At 35.4% G+C, this 18,439-nt stretch overlaps 1 protein-coding gene across 1 annotated transcript in view; it reads left to right on the plus strand.

Moving 5' to 3' along the window:
• galnt9 (polypeptide N-acetylgalactosaminyltransferase 9) overlaps window positions 1–18,439 on the plus strand; it is a 115,702-nt gene that overhangs the window by 34,349 nt on the left and 62,914 nt on the right. The window contains exons 3-4 of the mRNA XM_073840540.1: window positions 993–1,159; window positions 11,504–11,678. Coding sequence (XP_073696641.1) covers window positions 993–1,159; window positions 11,504–11,678 — 342 coding nt within the window. The remainder of the gene's footprint in view (window positions 1–992; window positions 1,160–11,503; window positions 11,679–18,439) is intronic.

Here is an 18,439-nt window from a genome sequence, read left to right on the forward strand (position 1 = left end):
AATATTTCGACTTTATTCTCGTAGTGTTTGACTTTATTCTCATAGCATTTCGACTTTATTCACGTAGTATTTATTTGTAGTATTTATTATTCTTAAAATGCTTTATTCTCAAAATATTTTGACTTTATTCTCGTATTATTTTGACTTTATTCTCGAAATATTTTGACATTATTCTTGTAGTATTTCGACTTTATCGTCGTTGTATTTTTACCTTATTCCTATAATATTTTGACTTATTCTCAAAATATTTTGACTTTATTCTCGTAGTGTTTCGACTTTATTCTCATAGCATTTCGACTTTATTCTCGTAGTATTTATTTGTAGAATTTATTATTCTTAAAATACTTTATTCTCAAAATATTTTGACTTTATTCTCGTATTATTTTGACTTTATTCTCTAAATATTTTGACTTTATTCTCGTAGTGTTTCGAATTTATTCTCATAGTATTTCGGCCTTATTCTCATATTTTGACTTTATTCTTGAAATATTTCGACTTTATTTTCGTAGTATTTCGACTTTATTTTCGTAGTATTTAGACTTTATTCTCATAGTATTTCGACTTTATTGTCATTGCATTTCGAACCTATTCTCATATTTGACTTTATTTTCGAAATATTTCGACTTTATTCTCGTAGTGTTTGACTTTATTCTCATAGCATTTCGACTTTATTCTCGTAGTATTTATTTGTAGTATTTATTATTCTTAAAATGCTTTATTCTCAAAATATTTAGACTTTTTTCTCATAATATTTAGACTTTATTATCGTAGTATTTAGACTTTATTCTTGTAATCTTGCACTAATCTCGTGGCACTAAAATGCTTTCATACCTGTAAGCTAGAATAAAACATTTTTTTTTTTGTAAGCAGAGACTCTTTCTTTTGACATATTGCATGTTTATATGATGGCATGAAAAGTGTTGAGTGAAAGAATTATTGAATGTTCTGTCTATAAAGCTGCAAACTAAATACACTGTCTGTTTTCTCTCCAGGTGTAAGCAGTTGACCTACCCTGATGACCTTCCCCAGATCTCTGTTGTCTTCATCTTTGTGAACGAAGCTCTGTCTGTCATCCTGCGGTCTGTACACAGTGTGGTCAACCACACCCCAGCACACCTGCTCAAAGAGATCATACTGGTTGACGACAACAGTGACAGTGGTATGGACACATCCCTTTGTGTTTCCTTTAATCATTTTATTTGTTTATAGTTTTGTTTTCTGTGAAACAAATACAGCTGCTAAATGTTTACCAGTTTCGCCTGTTGCTCCAGAGATAAACGCCTTTATAAAGAAAGTGTAGATAAAATGCTGCTTGTATAAACACAGCACGGCATCCCCAGATAAAATATGACTAACCTGTTTTGTTATGCTGTGTTTTGTTTGAGCAAACAAACATTTTTGTTGCTTGGTTAGAGACTGCGCTTAAAGACTAACAAAATAAAGGAAAAATAAACAGCAAGAGACAAACACTGCAAGAGTAAACCTTTAGGTGTGTACTCTTGCACACAGCTCAAAGTTTATAAATAACCTTTAAAAGGAAAGACATTGTTCATTTTTCTTTGAGACATTATTTACTCTACAGTTCTCACAGATGCTGTATGTTTTGCTGCTGTTTTATCTGGTCAAACTGTGCTGAAGTATCGAACTAAAAGTAGAGATGCTTCCAACTGAATGTGTCTTAGCATTTTTCATTAGTGTGACAGCAGCTCAGCTCTTCTCAAAATAGTGTAGCTTTTTTAGTAATGAACTATTTCTTTCAGTGTAACATGAAAATGTGTTTTCTGTGTCATGTTATTTATCGCGTACAGCCTTAAAAACCAACCAAGGTGGAGAAATAACCACTCTCCTGGTATCCTCTTCATCACTGTTAGGTAGTAGTTCATATGAGCACAGGTTTGGCTCAGGATTGAGGGCACGTAGTGTCTGCAAAGGGGGCGCTCATGAGCACCCTTCTGAATCATAAAATGATAAATGGGATACCCTACAGGCTCGTGGACCTCATGGACACGCGTGAACTTAGGCCATGAGACCGCAAGTCCACGTTGAGTGTGCCATTTGACTCAGGGCCACTCTCTGAAGTATTGTGTGGAATTCATTTTAGCAAATTGGTTCATTTCAGGAGAATTCAAATTATATATTGTCTCTGATTCCCAGTAGTTCTCTGAGTCCTAAAATTAAAAGGGATAGTTCATCCAAAAATTACGATTCTGTCATTAATTACTCACCCTTATGTCATTCCAATCCCATAAAACCTTTGTTCGTCTTCAGAACACAAATTCAATTTTTGTTTTCTTTCCGAGAGCTTTCTGACCCTGCATAGACAGCAATGCAACTATGAGGCTACAAGATTACTTTTTGTGTGCAAAGAAAAAAAAAGACTTTCTTTTGTGTCAGTCTTTGATGCATGTTTGCGAGAGTATCACAACGCATCTCTGGGCCTTGAATGTGTCAGTTATGTTGCTGTTTATGCGGGGTCAGAAAGGTCTTGGGTTTCATCAAAAATATCTTAATTTGTGTCCGGGAAATCAACAAAAGTTTTACAGGTTTGGAACAACATGAGGTTGGGTAATTAATGACAGAATTTTTATTTTGAGATGAACTAATCCTTTAATAGTTCCAAGAAATTGATGCACTATACAAAAAAAGCATATATTTGATTAAAAATACACTATATTTTTGATCAAATAAATGCAGCCTTGTGACGATTTAAGGCCCGTTCACACCAAGAACAATAACTATAAAGATAACAATAAAGATAACTATATTAGTGTCTACAGTATACCAGCAAACAATATTGTCTGTTTATTCTAAGTATACACTAGTCTGCTGCTTCAAATTCTTGAGCTCCTTGCAGCAGTATTGATTCTGTTTGGCTGTCAGTGTTTTTATCGTTCATCAACTGGAAAACAATTGTTTTGAAAGTTATTTCAGTGATATTGTTTCTTTGTGCCTTTATCGTTATAGCTGTGGTGTGGACGCTATTTTATATTGAGAATGGTTTTTAGAACTATATCTTTATCATTATCTTTATAGTTATCATTGTCTGTGTGAATGGGTCTTCAATCTGAATCATTTCAAACTTTTAAACAGTAGTACGGTGAGGGTAAAAATTATTTGATCCCCTTGATTTTGTACATTTGCCCACTGACAAAGAAATGATCAGTCTATAATTTTAATGGTAGGTTTATTTGAACAGAGACAGAATAACAACAAAAAATTTCAAAATTTCAAAAAAGTTATAAATTGATTTGCATTTGAATTAGTGAAAGAAGTATTTGACCCTTTCGCAAAACATGACTTAGCAAAACCCTTGTTGGCAATCACAGAGGTCAGACGTTACTTGTAGTTGCACATGGGTTTGCTCACATCTCTGGAGGGATTTTGTCCCACTCCTCTTTGCAGACTCTCTCCAAGTCATTAAGGTTTCGAGGCTGACGTTTGGCAACTCAAAACTTCAGCTCCCTCCACAGATTTTCTATGGGATTAAGGTCTGGAGACTGGCTAGGCCACTCCAGGACCTTAATGTGCTTCTTCTTGAGCCAGTCCTTTGTGGCCTTGGCCGTGTGTTTGGGTCATTACCATGTTGGAATACCCATTCATGACCCATTTTCAATGCCCTGGCTGAGGGAAGGAGGTTCTCACCCAAGATTTGACGGTACATGGCCCTGTCCATTGTCCCTTTGATGCGGTGCAGTTGTCCTGTTGTCCTGTCACCTTAGCAGAAAAACACCCCCGAAGCATAATGTTTCCCCTTCCATGTTTGATGGTGGGGATGTTGTTCTTGGGGTCATAGACAGCATTCCTCCTTCTCCAAACACGGCGAGTTGAGTTAATGCCAAAGACCTTGATTTTGGTCTCATCTGCCCACAACATTTTCATTCAGTTCTCCTCTGAATCATTGAGATGTTCATTGGCAAACTTCAGATGGGCCTGTACATGTACTTTCTTGAGCAGGTGGACCTTGTGGGCGCTGCAGAATTTCAGTCCTTTACAGCGTAGTGTGTTACCAATTGTTTTCTTGGTGACTATGCTGCCCTCCAAAGGCAAAGTGCAGTAACTACGCCAACACTGAAACTGAGAAAAATGCCTGTAAAGTTTTTACAACAGCTAGTCAAACATGTTGACACTCTCGTTTCTCTGAAACGGGACAAATTTGAACCAGGAGACTTTGCCACAAGACAAAACAGTTGTCACAAAGTCCATTTTAAGCCTTAACTCAATGTTGACCAAATGTGTAGTTACTGTGCTTTGCCTTTGGAGGGCAGTATGGTCCCAGCTGCCTTGAGATCATTGACAAGATCCTCCTGTGTAGTTCTGGGCTGATTCCTCACCGTTCTCATGATCATTGAAACTCCACGAGGTGAGATCTTGCATGGAGCCAAAGACCAAGGGAGATTTATAGTTATTTTGTGTTTCTTCCATTTGTAAATATTCACACCAATTGTTGTCACCTTCTCACCAAGCTGCTTGGCGATGGTCTTGTAGCCCATTCCAGCCTTGTGTAGGTCTACAATCTTGTCCCTGACATCCTTGGACAGCTCTTTGGTCTTGGCCATGGTGGAGAGTTTGGAATCTGATTGATTGATTGCTTCTGTGGACAGGTGTCTTTTATACAGGTAACAAGCTGAGATTAGAAGCACTCCCTCTAAGAAAGTGTTCCTAATATCAGCTCTGTATAAAATACACCTGGGAGCCCAAAATCTTGCTGATTGGTAGGGGATCAAATACTTATTTCACTCATTAAAATGCAAATCAATTTATAGCTTTTTTTGAAATGCATTTATTCTGTTTCTCACTGTGCAAATAAACCTACCATTAAAATTATAGAGTGATAATTTCTTTGTCAGTGTGCAAATGTACAAAACCAGCAGGGGATCAAATAATTTTTCCCTCACTGTATGAATTTGTTCTTTTAATTTTTAATTATACCTTTTCTATTTTAGAATGTACTCTTGAATGTTGTTAAAAGTTCCATTTTAGCAGATATACATGAAACGGCAGTACTTCTCAGTCTTGTTGTGAAAAAACAGATGCCCACAGAGGTGGAGTGTTGTGGAGAACGAATGACTGGCAGTACCGCTATCTTCCCAATTTACTGTTATCTCACACAGTCAGCTTCTCTGAGCGTTTCTAATTTCATATGCTAATTTCCTGCTGATGTTTCAGCTTCTTCCAGCTGACATTAAACTGTTAACATGCAAAGGTTGCCTGCTTGACCTTTTCTCAGCACTGTAGCTTGTCGTCTCCAGTTTAGCGTTCACGCCTGAAAAAACGGCTTGAGGTGCAGGCGCCCTTACCACTTGAATAATGAATTGACCTTAGTGAGCGTGTCTCTGTCTCTTAAAGTCTTCTGTCCATTATGAAGACATTTAATAGAGTGCCGTTCTCGTGTTACGCTATTCACTGAAGCCAATAAGGTTTTTGTCCTCCTTTTCTGTCCCTCCATCATTCCTGTCTGTTTGGATTAATCTCAGCTGAATCCTGTTATGCAGGGTAACATTCATTCTCACCTTGTGAATAATATTAAGGGACATTGCGTCTATTTCTCTCATCTCATCACACCATGGAGTGCTATGGCGCCCTTGAAATTCAATTCATTTAGACGTCGCTTGTAAACAGATAATAATGGGTTTCAATCCAAATGAAAAGAAATGTAGACCTTTTAGATGAAGAGTTTGTTTAATACTTTTCAAGGACTTTCTTTTATTTGGGAATCCAGCTAGTAAATGACATCAGGCTTGATCCTCAAAAGCAAACTTCACAATACATTAGGAATTTAATTGAATAGTTGGCCAAATTCTGTGGATAAAATTAGCTTTTCTTTTAATTCTTTGGAACACAAAAGGAGAACTTTTGAATTTTTTTTTGTGTGTGGATGATACAGAAGCCTAATGGCGCACACGTACACATGTTCATCCATGAGGAAAATGGCTTTCTTTAATTGCATTAATTGCGATTCCAGTCCCATATGCAGCCTTCACTAGTTATTGTGTGCGGTTGTATATCAAGCCAGAGTTCTTGATATATGCAGATGAAAAATGATAAAGCCTCTATGTTGATTAAATAAAGCAACGCAATCCCTCTGCCATAGCTCATCTGTCAGGATCAGCATGCATTTCAAATATTTTCATAATGTTCAATTTTGATCTGCTGTGTTCCAGAACTTATTTCAGCTTTTCCATTCACAGTATGATGGATGGATATTTGTTCTTTATTGATTGGTGAATGTTTCTAAAATATTTCTGCCTCATGATTCTTAATTTCAATCTCATTCAGAATGCACTAGAGGGAATCCTATAACTTTCCACTACACATTTGTGTGTGTGGAATTGCATTTTGTTGCCCTAGTATGGCCGTGTTGTAATAACTGGAGCAGAGCTGACATTAAAAGCAGTCAGCATGAATAAAATTTACTAACATATTTATATACTGTACTTTCACATTACATTTATTCATTTAGCGGGCACTTTTATTGGACTTGGGTGAATCTCATGGAAACTCTAAAGAAGTGTCTCTCAAAAAAAAAAAAAAAAAAAAAACTACATTAAAAAACAAAATTAAGTGGTGACAATATTTTTTTGCATTTGTATTTTCCTGACAATTAGTCACATTTAAACCTTCTGACTCATTTTATTAATGTAATGTGGACAAATTGTACAATATATCAGTATACATCATTGTAATATTCATTGTACTAAATTGAATTTATGTTTCTATGCTCAATAGTAATGAGAATTTTTTTTTAAATTTTGGTATAAAAAGTTTGATCAGTAAGATTTTAATGTATTTTAATGGAGTCTCTTATGCTGTATGTTAAGGCTGTATTTATTTGGTCAGAAATACAAAAAAAAAGATTAATATTGTGAAATATTATTCCAATTTCTATTATTGGTTTCTTATTTTAATATACTTTAAAATATAATTTATTTCTGTGACGCAGAACTTAATTTTAATATGATTACTGATTTATTATCAGTGTTGAAATGGTAGTGCCACTTAATATTGTTTTTTTTAGTCTGTGATACTTTTTTCTAAAAAATACAGCATTTATTCAAAATATAATCCTTTTCTAACAATATAAGTCTTTACGATAACTTTTTTATCCATTGATAAAAGTTTTTGAATAGTAGTGTGTACAACAAAATTTCTATTTTGAATAAACACTGTTCTTTTTAACCTTTTATTTATCAAATAAAAAAATATGAATAACTTTTTGTAACATTGATTATAAATCAGCGTATTAGAATGATTTCTAAAGGATCGTGTGATATTGAAGACTAGAGAAATGATGTTGACAATTCTGCTTTGCTTCACAGAAATAAATTATATTTAAGTGTATTAAAACAGAAAACTGTTGTTTTAAGTTGCAATAATATTTCACAAAATAGGGGTTTTATTCTGTATTTTTGATCAAATAGATACAGCCTTGATAAGCATAAGAAACTTTTTTGTAAAACATTAAAAATCTTACTGATCTAAAGCGTTTGAAATTGGTCATACTTTTTAGATGTCTATAATATGCTTATGGCCACATACAAACTTCAGCTAAATTTGGTTGTCAGTTCACATTTTAGTGCTTAATCCTGTTCTGTTCACACATAGTTCGGTAATTTAGGTGTGACACCACATTCTACAACCAAACTGACTTACAAGAAACTTCAGGTAGTGACAACAGAACTAGAACTAGTTGTTAGTGATGTATTTAAACGTGTGTCAGAGTTGTATCTCTTCTGCATGTGCAATTACAGGGTACATTTTGACTTATTAATGTTGCCAGATCTTGCTAAAAAAAATCCACAACAAATAAGAAAAACGTCATAATAAACTCAAATCCAAATGTGTTATAAGCCACATAACAAACAAAACAACAAGCCCAAAGACGCTTAATAAGCCTTGTGTAAAATAAGTTGACATGGCAACCCTTCAAGAGCACACTCTGTGAGGTAGCCTTCCAAACATAAACAAGACATGACAGCTCTGCTGATAATGGGTTAGTTAAAATTGACGAACATAAGTCTTTGGTTGCTATAATACTATTTTAAATAAAAATAGTGGCTGTCAAACATGTTTTGTACACACACAAAATGACAATCTAGGGGATTCACCCAGGTATTTAAATGCAGTTGTCACTCCTGAAACTTTACAGTCTGTACGTGGTCTATGAGTCTGTATGGGCAAACATGAAAACATCTCACTTTTTATGTAAAATCATTTTAAATCATATTCTAGGTCGCTTAAGTCCAGTAGCAAGGTTTCCCATTGCACTGAAACACTGAAATGTTAATCGTTCTTCTGAGCTGATGAATGAGAGGGGAGGTAGTTGTGTGCATCAGTGCCTTAAAGAGTGCTCTGTTCCTCCTTATTCCTCTCCCCTTAGAAACTAGAGCACTCAGCAACCTGCAGGAAAGAGCCCAAACACTCATCTATCTTCCTTGAGTGTGTGTATGTGTGTGTTTGTCTCTCTCGAGTGTGTGCGTGTTCTCCTTGCACTCCATTTGTTTACTGTACCTCCCAGAGTTCTTATTGAATAAGGACAGATAGCTAACTCTGAGAGACTAAAGGAGTGGGGAGATGCAGGCAGATTTATTTACCATGTCATCTATAGTGCCACTAAAACCTTCTTTTTTTTTCTTTTATGCTATTGAGTTTATCGTACAAAATTCAACACAAGCCTCTTCCTTAAACCTGAACGCTTTTTCAATGTTTATTTTCGTTCAGAATCATGAGTGAAAGTCGATAACGGTTCGAAATGGTGGTTCCCAAAAACCTTTCAGTGAACAGTTCAAGATTTTTTCTACTATTAAAGGGATAGTTCACCTAAAAATGAAAATTACACAATGATTTACTCACCTTCAAGCCATCCCAGGTGTATATGACTTTCTTTCTTTCAGACAAATACAGTCGGAGTTATATAAAAAAAAATGTCCTGGCTCTTCCAAGTTTTATAATGGCAGTGAATGGGTGTTATTATTCAATAGTCCAGCATAAGTCCAATAAACAGCATTCATCCATAATAAAAAGTGCCCCACATCAAATTGATGTGTTTATGTAAGCAAAATATTTCTTTTCAAACAGTGTTGTTTTTGACAACCATCTTAGATTTAGTCTTAGTCTTAGTCTTTTGGACTAAAATGCTTCTTAGTTTTAGTCACTTCTATATGTGATAGTTTTAGTCCAATTTTAGTCGACGAAAAGTCAAAAAGGTTATAGTCTAGTTTTAGTCGACGAAAAGTCAAAAAGGTTTTAGTCTAGTTTTAGTCAAAAAAAGGGAAAAAAGTAGACTTTTAACAAATTAATGTAGGTCAGTAAATATTTTGCTGTTGGGTAGTGTCACTTATAAGTTCTGAAAATAGCAGATCTATAGTTCAACACAATGTGAGCTTCCGGATCGACTATTTTCACCAATAATTACAATAATGAAGGAATGTTTTAAAACATAAAAGACAAACAAGGATGGAATGCTAAAACGGCTTGCCATACTAGTACAGCAAAGAGTATTTAATGCTAAAACGGCTTGCCATAGCGTCAGATACTTTTTAAGTTTTAATTGGCATGCACAATAAGCGGAAATGTCATGCATTTTAAACGTCTGACGGACCACCCACTAACATTTTCGTCTATTCTCGTCTCGTCAACGAAAACTCACACACGTCTCGTCATGTTTTAGTCATCAACGAGCCATTTCTATCTCGTCATCGTCTCGTTATCGTCATGAAAAAAAGTGGCGTCAACGAAATGATTTCGTCATCGTCATCGTTGACGAAAACAACACTGTTTTCAAAACTTTATAAACCATAATCTAACTAACTATACATGCGGAAGTGCAGAGGAGAGAGCAAAACAAAATACCGGTCACGAATTAGTAGTACAAAACGAGGATTTGTAAAGCAAAACGTGAAGGATTTTGATATAAGCCAAGAGAAGACTGACTTTCCTTTGCTAAACAAAGAAAACTTTTGTCTTGTTTCCAGCCAAAATATCTAAAAATTCTTAAATCAATTTTCTAGACAAGTAAAAATCATTTTCTTGTTTTCAGAAAACACAAGTAAAAATTAAGTGAGTTATTTCAAACAGAAAACAAGATTATTTTTCTTATCCCATTGGCAGATTATTTTGCAACAAGACTAAGTTCTAAGTTAAAAATCTAAGTAAGAAAATTATTTTTTCAGTGCTGCCTCCTTTGCTACTGTCAACAAATCTTTGTTATCGCGGGCCTAGCATATTCTCATGGGACCTTTCATCCACTGGAACGCCACTCTCTTTACAGTTAGCAGAAGCTACAGATTATGGTTTATAAAGTTTTAAATATGGATATTTTTCTTACAAAAATGCATCAATTCTTTCAGAAAAAAAAAAAACTAAAAAAAGACATTTCAGGAATTTTCTCCATATAGTGGACTTTAATGGTATGAGTTTGAACTTCCAAAATGCAGTTTAAATGCAGCATTAAAGGGCTCTAAACAATCCCAGCCGAGGAAGAAGGGTCTTATCAAGCGAAACGATTGGCTAATTTCTAAAAAAAAATTACAATTCATATACTTTTTAACCTCAAATGCTTGTCTTGTCTATCTCTGCGTGTGTACAATAGAGTTAGGGTTTGTTGAATAACTCCCATCTTATTTTCGCCTCTAACTTCAAAATCGTCCTACATTGAAGTACCGACCCAGTGTTTTCAAAATGAACGTGCAAGGAGGGTCAAACACCCTCCTTGCACCCTCAACGATTTTGAAGTTGAAGGAGAAAATGAGGTCAGAGTTTTTAGACATACCTTAACTGTCATGAACGCAGAGCTAGACAAGATGAGCATTTAAGGTTAAAAAGAATATAAATTTTATTTTATTTTAGAAAATAACCAATTGTTTTGCTAGATAAGACCCTTCTATTTCAGCTGGGATCATTTAGAGCCCCTAAAGCTGCATTCAAACTGCATTTTGGTAGTTCAAACTCGCGGGCACCATAGAAGTCCACTATATGGATAACATTCCTGAAAAATTTTCCACAAAAAAACAAAATTTCTTTACGACTGTTTCTTTAATTTCTTTTCACTATTTCTTTAATGACTTTTTTTACTTTTATTATAATTGCTTTGATTTTTCTGTTTTCTTCAAACACACACATTTCATATCATACACTTGAGACAAGATACCTCCTTGGTTTCCTTGGTAACCAAGTATCCCAAATTATATATTAAAAAAAACATAACTGGCATTTGTTGGTTAGATTAAAAAAAAAAGCAACACGGCTGACGAACAGCCATAAAAACAGATATAAATCACTTTGGTTTATTTTTTAGATTATTAGATGTTTTTTAAAATGCAATAATGTATATGTTTTTGTTAATAATAAATAAAATCTATGCATAAAAGTAACAAACATAAGAGAAACACAATGTAGCATGGAAAAGAGTTCCATCATTAAAATAAAAACAAATATCGAAGTCCCTATTATTGATGTAGGAGTTTTGGATTTCCTTCCTTCACATGCTCTGTTTTTTCTCTCGTAGTGGAGCTGAAGTTCAATCTGGATCATTACGTGAATAAGCGATATCCCGGTCTCGTGAAGATCGTGAGGAACAGTAAAAGAGAGGGACTCATACGGGCCAGGATTCACGGCTGGAACGCAGCCACCGCTCCTGTAGTGGGCTTCTTCGACGCCCACGTGGAGTTCAACACAGGCTGGTAAGTGGGATTCACGATTCAGTCTTTTATTATTTTATGAGGCATTGTCTTGCCACTCAGAATATCACTGGCGTGCTTCACATGACAAAAGCTTGATTTATCAGAGAATATTCATCGTGACATCAGTGGTAGCTTAGACTTCGCTGAGGAAAGCAGCCTGATGGATTTTTATCTGAAGCATCTGTCAAAAATGAACTGATAGATTAATGATCTCAGAAACGGATGAATGAGATGTGCCTCAAATTAAATGACCTTTTTCCACTCTGATGGTAATGGGCTTCCCTGCTGAAAAGTCTTTTCAGGCTGGTACATGCCGTTTAGTGCTGGTCTGGTTGGGAACCGGCAGCCAAGCCATGTGTATTCTTTGTAGACAATCCAGGTAGAAGAATATATTTATTTGTTTGTTGATTTGAGACTTTGAGATTTGAGACTGTACCGCACTCACAATCCTTAAATGAACTCAAGCATCCTTCATCTGTCACCTCCTTCAACTCAACAGCAACGAGTTCTCATTAAGGCCTCCCATTAGAGTAGTATGACCTCCATTTGGGATTTATGGATTAACCATTAATGAGCTTTTCCTCTTTGTTCCACAACATAAACATTTAATGGAGAGATGATCACTGAATGGGGCCACCGTCTCAGGCACACAATGCCGAATCTGCGGTCGGAAAAACACGAGGTGCATACCTCATTTTGGAGCCAAAATTAAATTAGAGTTTCATTATAGCTTCCCTCATTCAAAACTTGGATTGCTGTTTCATTTAAACATGTTTTCCTCCTGTATGAGCTCCAGATTTCAAGGTATGAAATGAAGCAGTCGGAAATGAAATGCATTTTAGCTCTGTATTTAAAAAGGGGTCATATTATAATTTATTATTTTTCCCCTAAAGCATTTTCCTAACATTAAAAGAGTTTTTAATGTCAGAAACAGTCATCATTTTGTTTTTCGTACCGATTTTCCACCCTCTGACTGGCTTTTAGAAATAAACAGTATTTTTTTTCTCCTTAGCCTTTAAGAAACACCCTCTTTTGCATGTAAAATACCAGAAGTTTTGAAATTAGCATATGTTTTATAGCACACCAAGGTCTTGTATGTCAAAAATACCTCATGAAGCCTTTAACATAAAGTTATCTCAAAAACAAAATCTTTTCAGAATGCCCCTATTCCTTGTCTTTACCCTAAAGTTGTCAGATTCAAACACCTGACCCGTGACTTTAAAATCACATGTTGTGCAGACGTGTTTGTTCCCCCGTGTTTATTTTGTTTAAAAAACGCATTTGATGCATAGATGAGAACTTTTTTCTATTTATAGAAACATCACACGTTAAACTTTAAAGTAATTTGATACAACCACACATCCAAGAACAGCTTCAAAGGATAGTTGATTCCATATTGGCAGTATGCTATGCTGGAGGTTTGACAATTACCACTTTGATATATTAGTTTCAAAGCAAATGGAGGCAACTAACGTAATTCCAGAGAGGCCAATTAGTCAATATATGATCTGCAAGAGCATAGGTCACAGAAACAGTGAAAGTATTTCATGTGTTAAGGACAACTGTTTTTAAAATGTAGCATAAATTCACAAAAATCGAATTTACCCAATTTTCTTAGGTCGTACTTAGGTTATTTTCTGACCTAGATTTTCTGTTCCAAACCTCTGACTTTATTTCTTTTGGATTTCCAAGATGTTCATGTCTTTCTTTCTTCAGTCGCAATTTTTTTGAGGAAAACATTTCAGAATTTTTCTCCATATAGTGGACTTCAATGGTGGCCAATGGGTTGAAGGTCCAAATTGCAGTTTCCATGCAGCTATAAAGCGCTCTACACGATCCCAGCCAAGGAATAAGGGTCTTATCTAGCAAAGCGACTGGTCATTTTCTATTAAATAATCATATTACATTTACCTTTTTTGGTAAATTGCATTTGTTTGGACTGTTGGCCACTATATAGAGAAAAATCCTGGAATGTTTTCCTCAAAAACCTAATTTCTTTTCGACTGAAGAAAGACAGACATGAACATCTTGGATGACATGGGGGTGAGTAAATGATCAGGAAATTTTCATTCTGGAGGAACCTCTCCTTTAATACTTAAATGACATGCAGATTGTGCTGAGCTCAGATTTTGTGGCTGTGTTTGTGCCATTACATAGTAATTTTTTCATTAAAACTGAAACAAATAAAACATCCCAGACAGAGTCTGCAAATAAACAGTAAGCGCTGTTCATTCCTTGTTTAAAGTTTTTGCCTTTCCCAAGAGGAGTAGATGGATGTTTGACAGGACAGTTGCTAAGTGCCACAAAAGTAGCTCCTCAAATATGACCACAAACCTGAAACCTCTTCACTAGAGAAAAAAGAATACTGTATGTCATGAGCTTCACAAAGCTCAGATTTATGGCAGGGCTGCTGTTCCAAATCCTCTTGTTTCCAAGGCCAACACACAAAGACATAACCTGGTGTATTGAGTGTAAAACCTGGACCCCTGGGCAATGGAAAAGGTATTATGGTCTGACGAGTTATCTTTCAACCTCATGTCTATCTCCCGACAGGTTCGGCAAATCTTTTCAACTCAAATAACTGTTGCCACCTTTTATGCACAGAGAGGATCAGTAATGTTATGGGCAAGTCATTTTATGGAAGTCATGTTGTGCATGGTGCTGCAGTGGCCAAGGGATATGATTTTATGTTTTTGAAAGAAGTCTCCTATGCTTAAAGAGGCTGTATTTGTTTGATCGCAAATATATCTCTCTATATATAGCAATAATATGAAATATTATTGAAATTTAAAATGCCTGTTTTTAATTAAATATATTGCAAAATGATTCCTGTTAAGGCAAAGCTGAATTTCTGCAACCATTACTCCAGTCCAGTCATGTGACACTGAAGATTGGAGTAATGGCTTCTTTTTGTGTAGTCAAAAGTTTACATACACCTTGCAAATTCTGCAGAATTAATTATTTTAACAAAATAAGAGGGATCATGCAAAATGCATGTTATTTTTTTTTAGTACTGACCTGAGTAAGATATTTCACATAAAAGAATTTTTGTGTATTTTAACCCTTTCCAATAATGACTGTATGATTTCGAGATCCATCTTTTCACACTGAGGACAACTGAGGGTCTCATATACAACTATTACAGAAGGTTCAAATGCTCACTGATGCTTCAGAAGGAAACACAATCCATCAAGAGCTAGGGGGTGAAAACTTTTGAACAGAATGAAGATTTATACATTTTTCTAATTTGGCCTAAATATCTTCTTTTTTTTTTTTTCATTTATTACTGCCATTCAGAAGCTACAGAAGATACTTACATGTTTCCCAGAAGAAAAACATTAGTTACATTTACCCTGATCTTCAAATTAAAAAAGGTTCAAATGCTCACTGATGCTTGAGAAGGAAACACGATGCATTAAGAGCTGGGGGTGAAAACTTTTGAGCAGAATGAAGATGTGTAACCATTTTTACTTTGTCTAAATATTATATTTTATTTTCCATTTAGAACTGCCCTTTAGAAGCTACAGAAAATACTTTCATGTTTCCCAGAAAACAAAATAAGTTAAATTTACCCTGATCTTCAAAATCAAAAAGTTTTCACCCCCCGGCTCTTAATGCATTGTGTTTCCTTTAGAAGCATCAGTGAGCGTTTAAACCTTCTGTAATAGTTGCATATGAGTCCCTCAGTTGTCCTCAGTGTGAAAAGATGGATCTCAGAATCACACAGTTGTTAGAAAGGGTTCAAATACACAAAATGCTAAAAAAAAAAAAAAAAAAAAAGAATTTGTTGGACCTAAAGAATTTTTCTGAGGAACAGTGGTAAAATAAGGGTAAAATAATTAACATTTTGCAGATTCTGCAAGGTGTAGGTAAACTTTTGACTTTAACTGTAAATGCAGAGACTTTTGACTTTCTTTCTTACAGCCGCAAACTTTTGAATGCTAGTTTATGCAACTACTTATAATTCTAAATGTACTGTGTTGCAAAATAAGTTTTGATGATAGCAGATTTTGGCTTGGGTTGAATTTTGCAGTCACTCTAACTCCACATACAGTTGCATATGTATCATTTAGTTTGTCGTCTGTAGAGCTCTAGCTTGTGAATTATGTAATTTTCTAAAGGTGTTTCAGTCTTCAGTGTGAGTGATACTTGCGGACAGCACATAACAAATTAAACCACAGCCTGTAATTCCACCCTAATTTGAGTTTGTCGGCCTGTCAGATTCAAGATGTACTGTGTATGTGTGTGTGGCATGAAGTTACAGTATACAGCCAGTCCGGTGGGTCATAAATTGCACCTACTGTGCCTTACGCAAAACCTTTTCTCCAGCACAGAGCACAGAGTTCTAAACACATTCATTATTCATGACTTATCAAGGCACAGTTGAATTGGAATGACAGGAATAAAACCGTGTAAAACACTTTAAACAAGACGTTGTCAAGTCAGCATGCAAAGCTTTTCTAGTTTAAAATTATAGTTTTGTCCTTATGATTTTTAAAATTCATTGTAATTGTACTTGCTGCTTCAATTCAAATTCAGCTATTTAATTCAAAATGTTTTATGCACATTTTTTTATTTTTTATTTGCATCTTGGTATTTTTCCAGAACGAGATCTACCTTTGCATCCCTAGTCGCAACTGGCGTGTATTTCAGTATGCATTGTACATACATGCCTGTATTAAAGTATCAGGCTCCTGACAGAATTTCATTATTTATAAAACAAGTTTGACCTTTAGAGAGTGGCCCACCACAGTGTTCGGTAGACTGGCAGAATTAGCTGTGATTGTATGAATACAAGAGAAGGCCTCTTGTGAGCATTATTGATTATTCATGACTTAGGTCTTTTATCATCTCCTGCTGAATTCTGAAACGCTTTGTGTACACCCATATGTGTGCGTCATTAGACGCTTGACTGATAATTGCCAAGCCTTCATCTGTAGGGCATCCAATTTTTTTTCTAGAAAGTATGTCCAACTTCCCACTGCTGTAACCTTTTGCCCTGTGTCCTATTCTTTCAGTCCCCATTGTTCACCATTGTGTTTGACATGCTGATTCTCTGATCTCTCATCTCTACGCCTCCCTCTCTTGATCTCTATCTCCCGCACCTTTTCTCTCTCCTTCAGTTTCTTCCTGCATCTCTGCCTCAGGTTTCTGAGGAGCTCTGTTTGATTTAAAGGGAGAAACACAGAAAATCTGAAATTCATTATATATGTGTTTCTAGATTGACTCTGAAAATTTAATAGTAACAGCAAAATGTCTTGTAGGTCTATGTCCCACAACAATATAAACAAGCGTATAGTAGTTCTACTCTATCAGCTTCTACTGTGAGTGTAATTCTTTGATCTTTTGATATGTTTTCAAAACTGAAGCATTTTTTTTTTTTTCAATTTTAAAAACCACTTTATGTTCTAGTTAAGTGTGCTGAACTGTAAGTAAGCCATGACTTCTTAAAGACTGTAAAACTGTCTCAGATTTTTTGAGTTGTCACATCTCTTTTTCATATGATTTAGAGTTTCAAGTTTGAAGGACCAAATAGTGAAAAATAGGAAATGTGTTTGGAAGACCTGAAAAGATCCTGAAAATCATTATTTTTGCTCTTCTCTTTGGTTAAGTGGCACACATATTAAACACCTCAGCTTTATCGATTTTGTCTTTTGCTGTGTGTTTAAGGTTTTGCGTACATTGTGGAGACTAAATGTCCCCAGGAGGAAGATAAAACCTGAAATCATCTGTATCGTAGGAAGTTTTAGGGAACATATCACCAGTATATAGTAAAACAAACGTGTGTGAGCGTGTATGCAGGAGTTATGGCAGTTCAGGCTTTACATTTTATCTTTTAAATTCCTTATATATGATTCTAGCATCCTTTCATGTACAAGTGCACCAAAAGCTCCAGTGATTATTGCTGAATTGGATGTAAATTGTGTACAACAGGCCATTTGTATGCTTTCACCTTTGCTTCAGTGAATGTGATAACTGTAGCCATAAATATATTCATAAACAAAGGTGCCAAAACATCCTATTCTTCATATTATGGCAATATAGGATGGCAGAGACTGATAACTGAGATGGATTATGTGGGCCAGAATGTGACCTTGTTGAAGTTGTAGGACTTGGCTGCACTTGCTCACAGCGTGTGTGTGTGTGTGTGTGTGTGTGTGTGTGTGTGTGTGTGTGTGTGTGTGTGTAAGAGGCAGAAAACTCTGAGTTAAGTGCTTGTGTGTTTTAGCTGACTATATAAGTATGTAATATTGAAGTTTACTCAGTTCATAGGCTATGTGTTGGAGCTACATGAATCATTTTTGTTGCATTGAAATCCATTACCAGGTAAAGGCAAAGACCTGCTAGTGTTATATTCAGGTATGTTGGACATTTAACCCTTAAATGGATGGATGCTTTGACATTCATTATTACATATCTATCAACACAATTCTCTAACTGCTGCAAATGCACAAAACTCTCCTGATATTTTAATAACAATTACAAAAGAATAAAACAAAGCATAATTGTTTACCTTTTGAAGGGTTCAATTTGAGCAGATGACTTTACCATCACTGTCATCGTCAGAGTGCACTTCCCCAGTGCATTCAGCATCTGGCTCACATTCGCAATCTCATCCATATTCTCAAAACTGTCATTTTCAATTACTTCAAAATCAGTATTTTGATTGCTGGCAGCTTATTTACCACATTTACCATCAAATGACAACTCATTGCATAAAGTAATTGCTCTGCAGTAAAGCCATTCAAACCAGTTCACCC

This window comes from Garra rufa, chromosome 5 (genome assembly GCF_049309525.1).
Source record: "Garra rufa chromosome 5, GarRuf1.0, whole genome shotgun sequence".
NCBI classification, from domain to species: domain Eukaryota; kingdom Metazoa; phylum Chordata; class Actinopteri; order Cypriniformes; family Cyprinidae; genus Garra; species Garra rufa.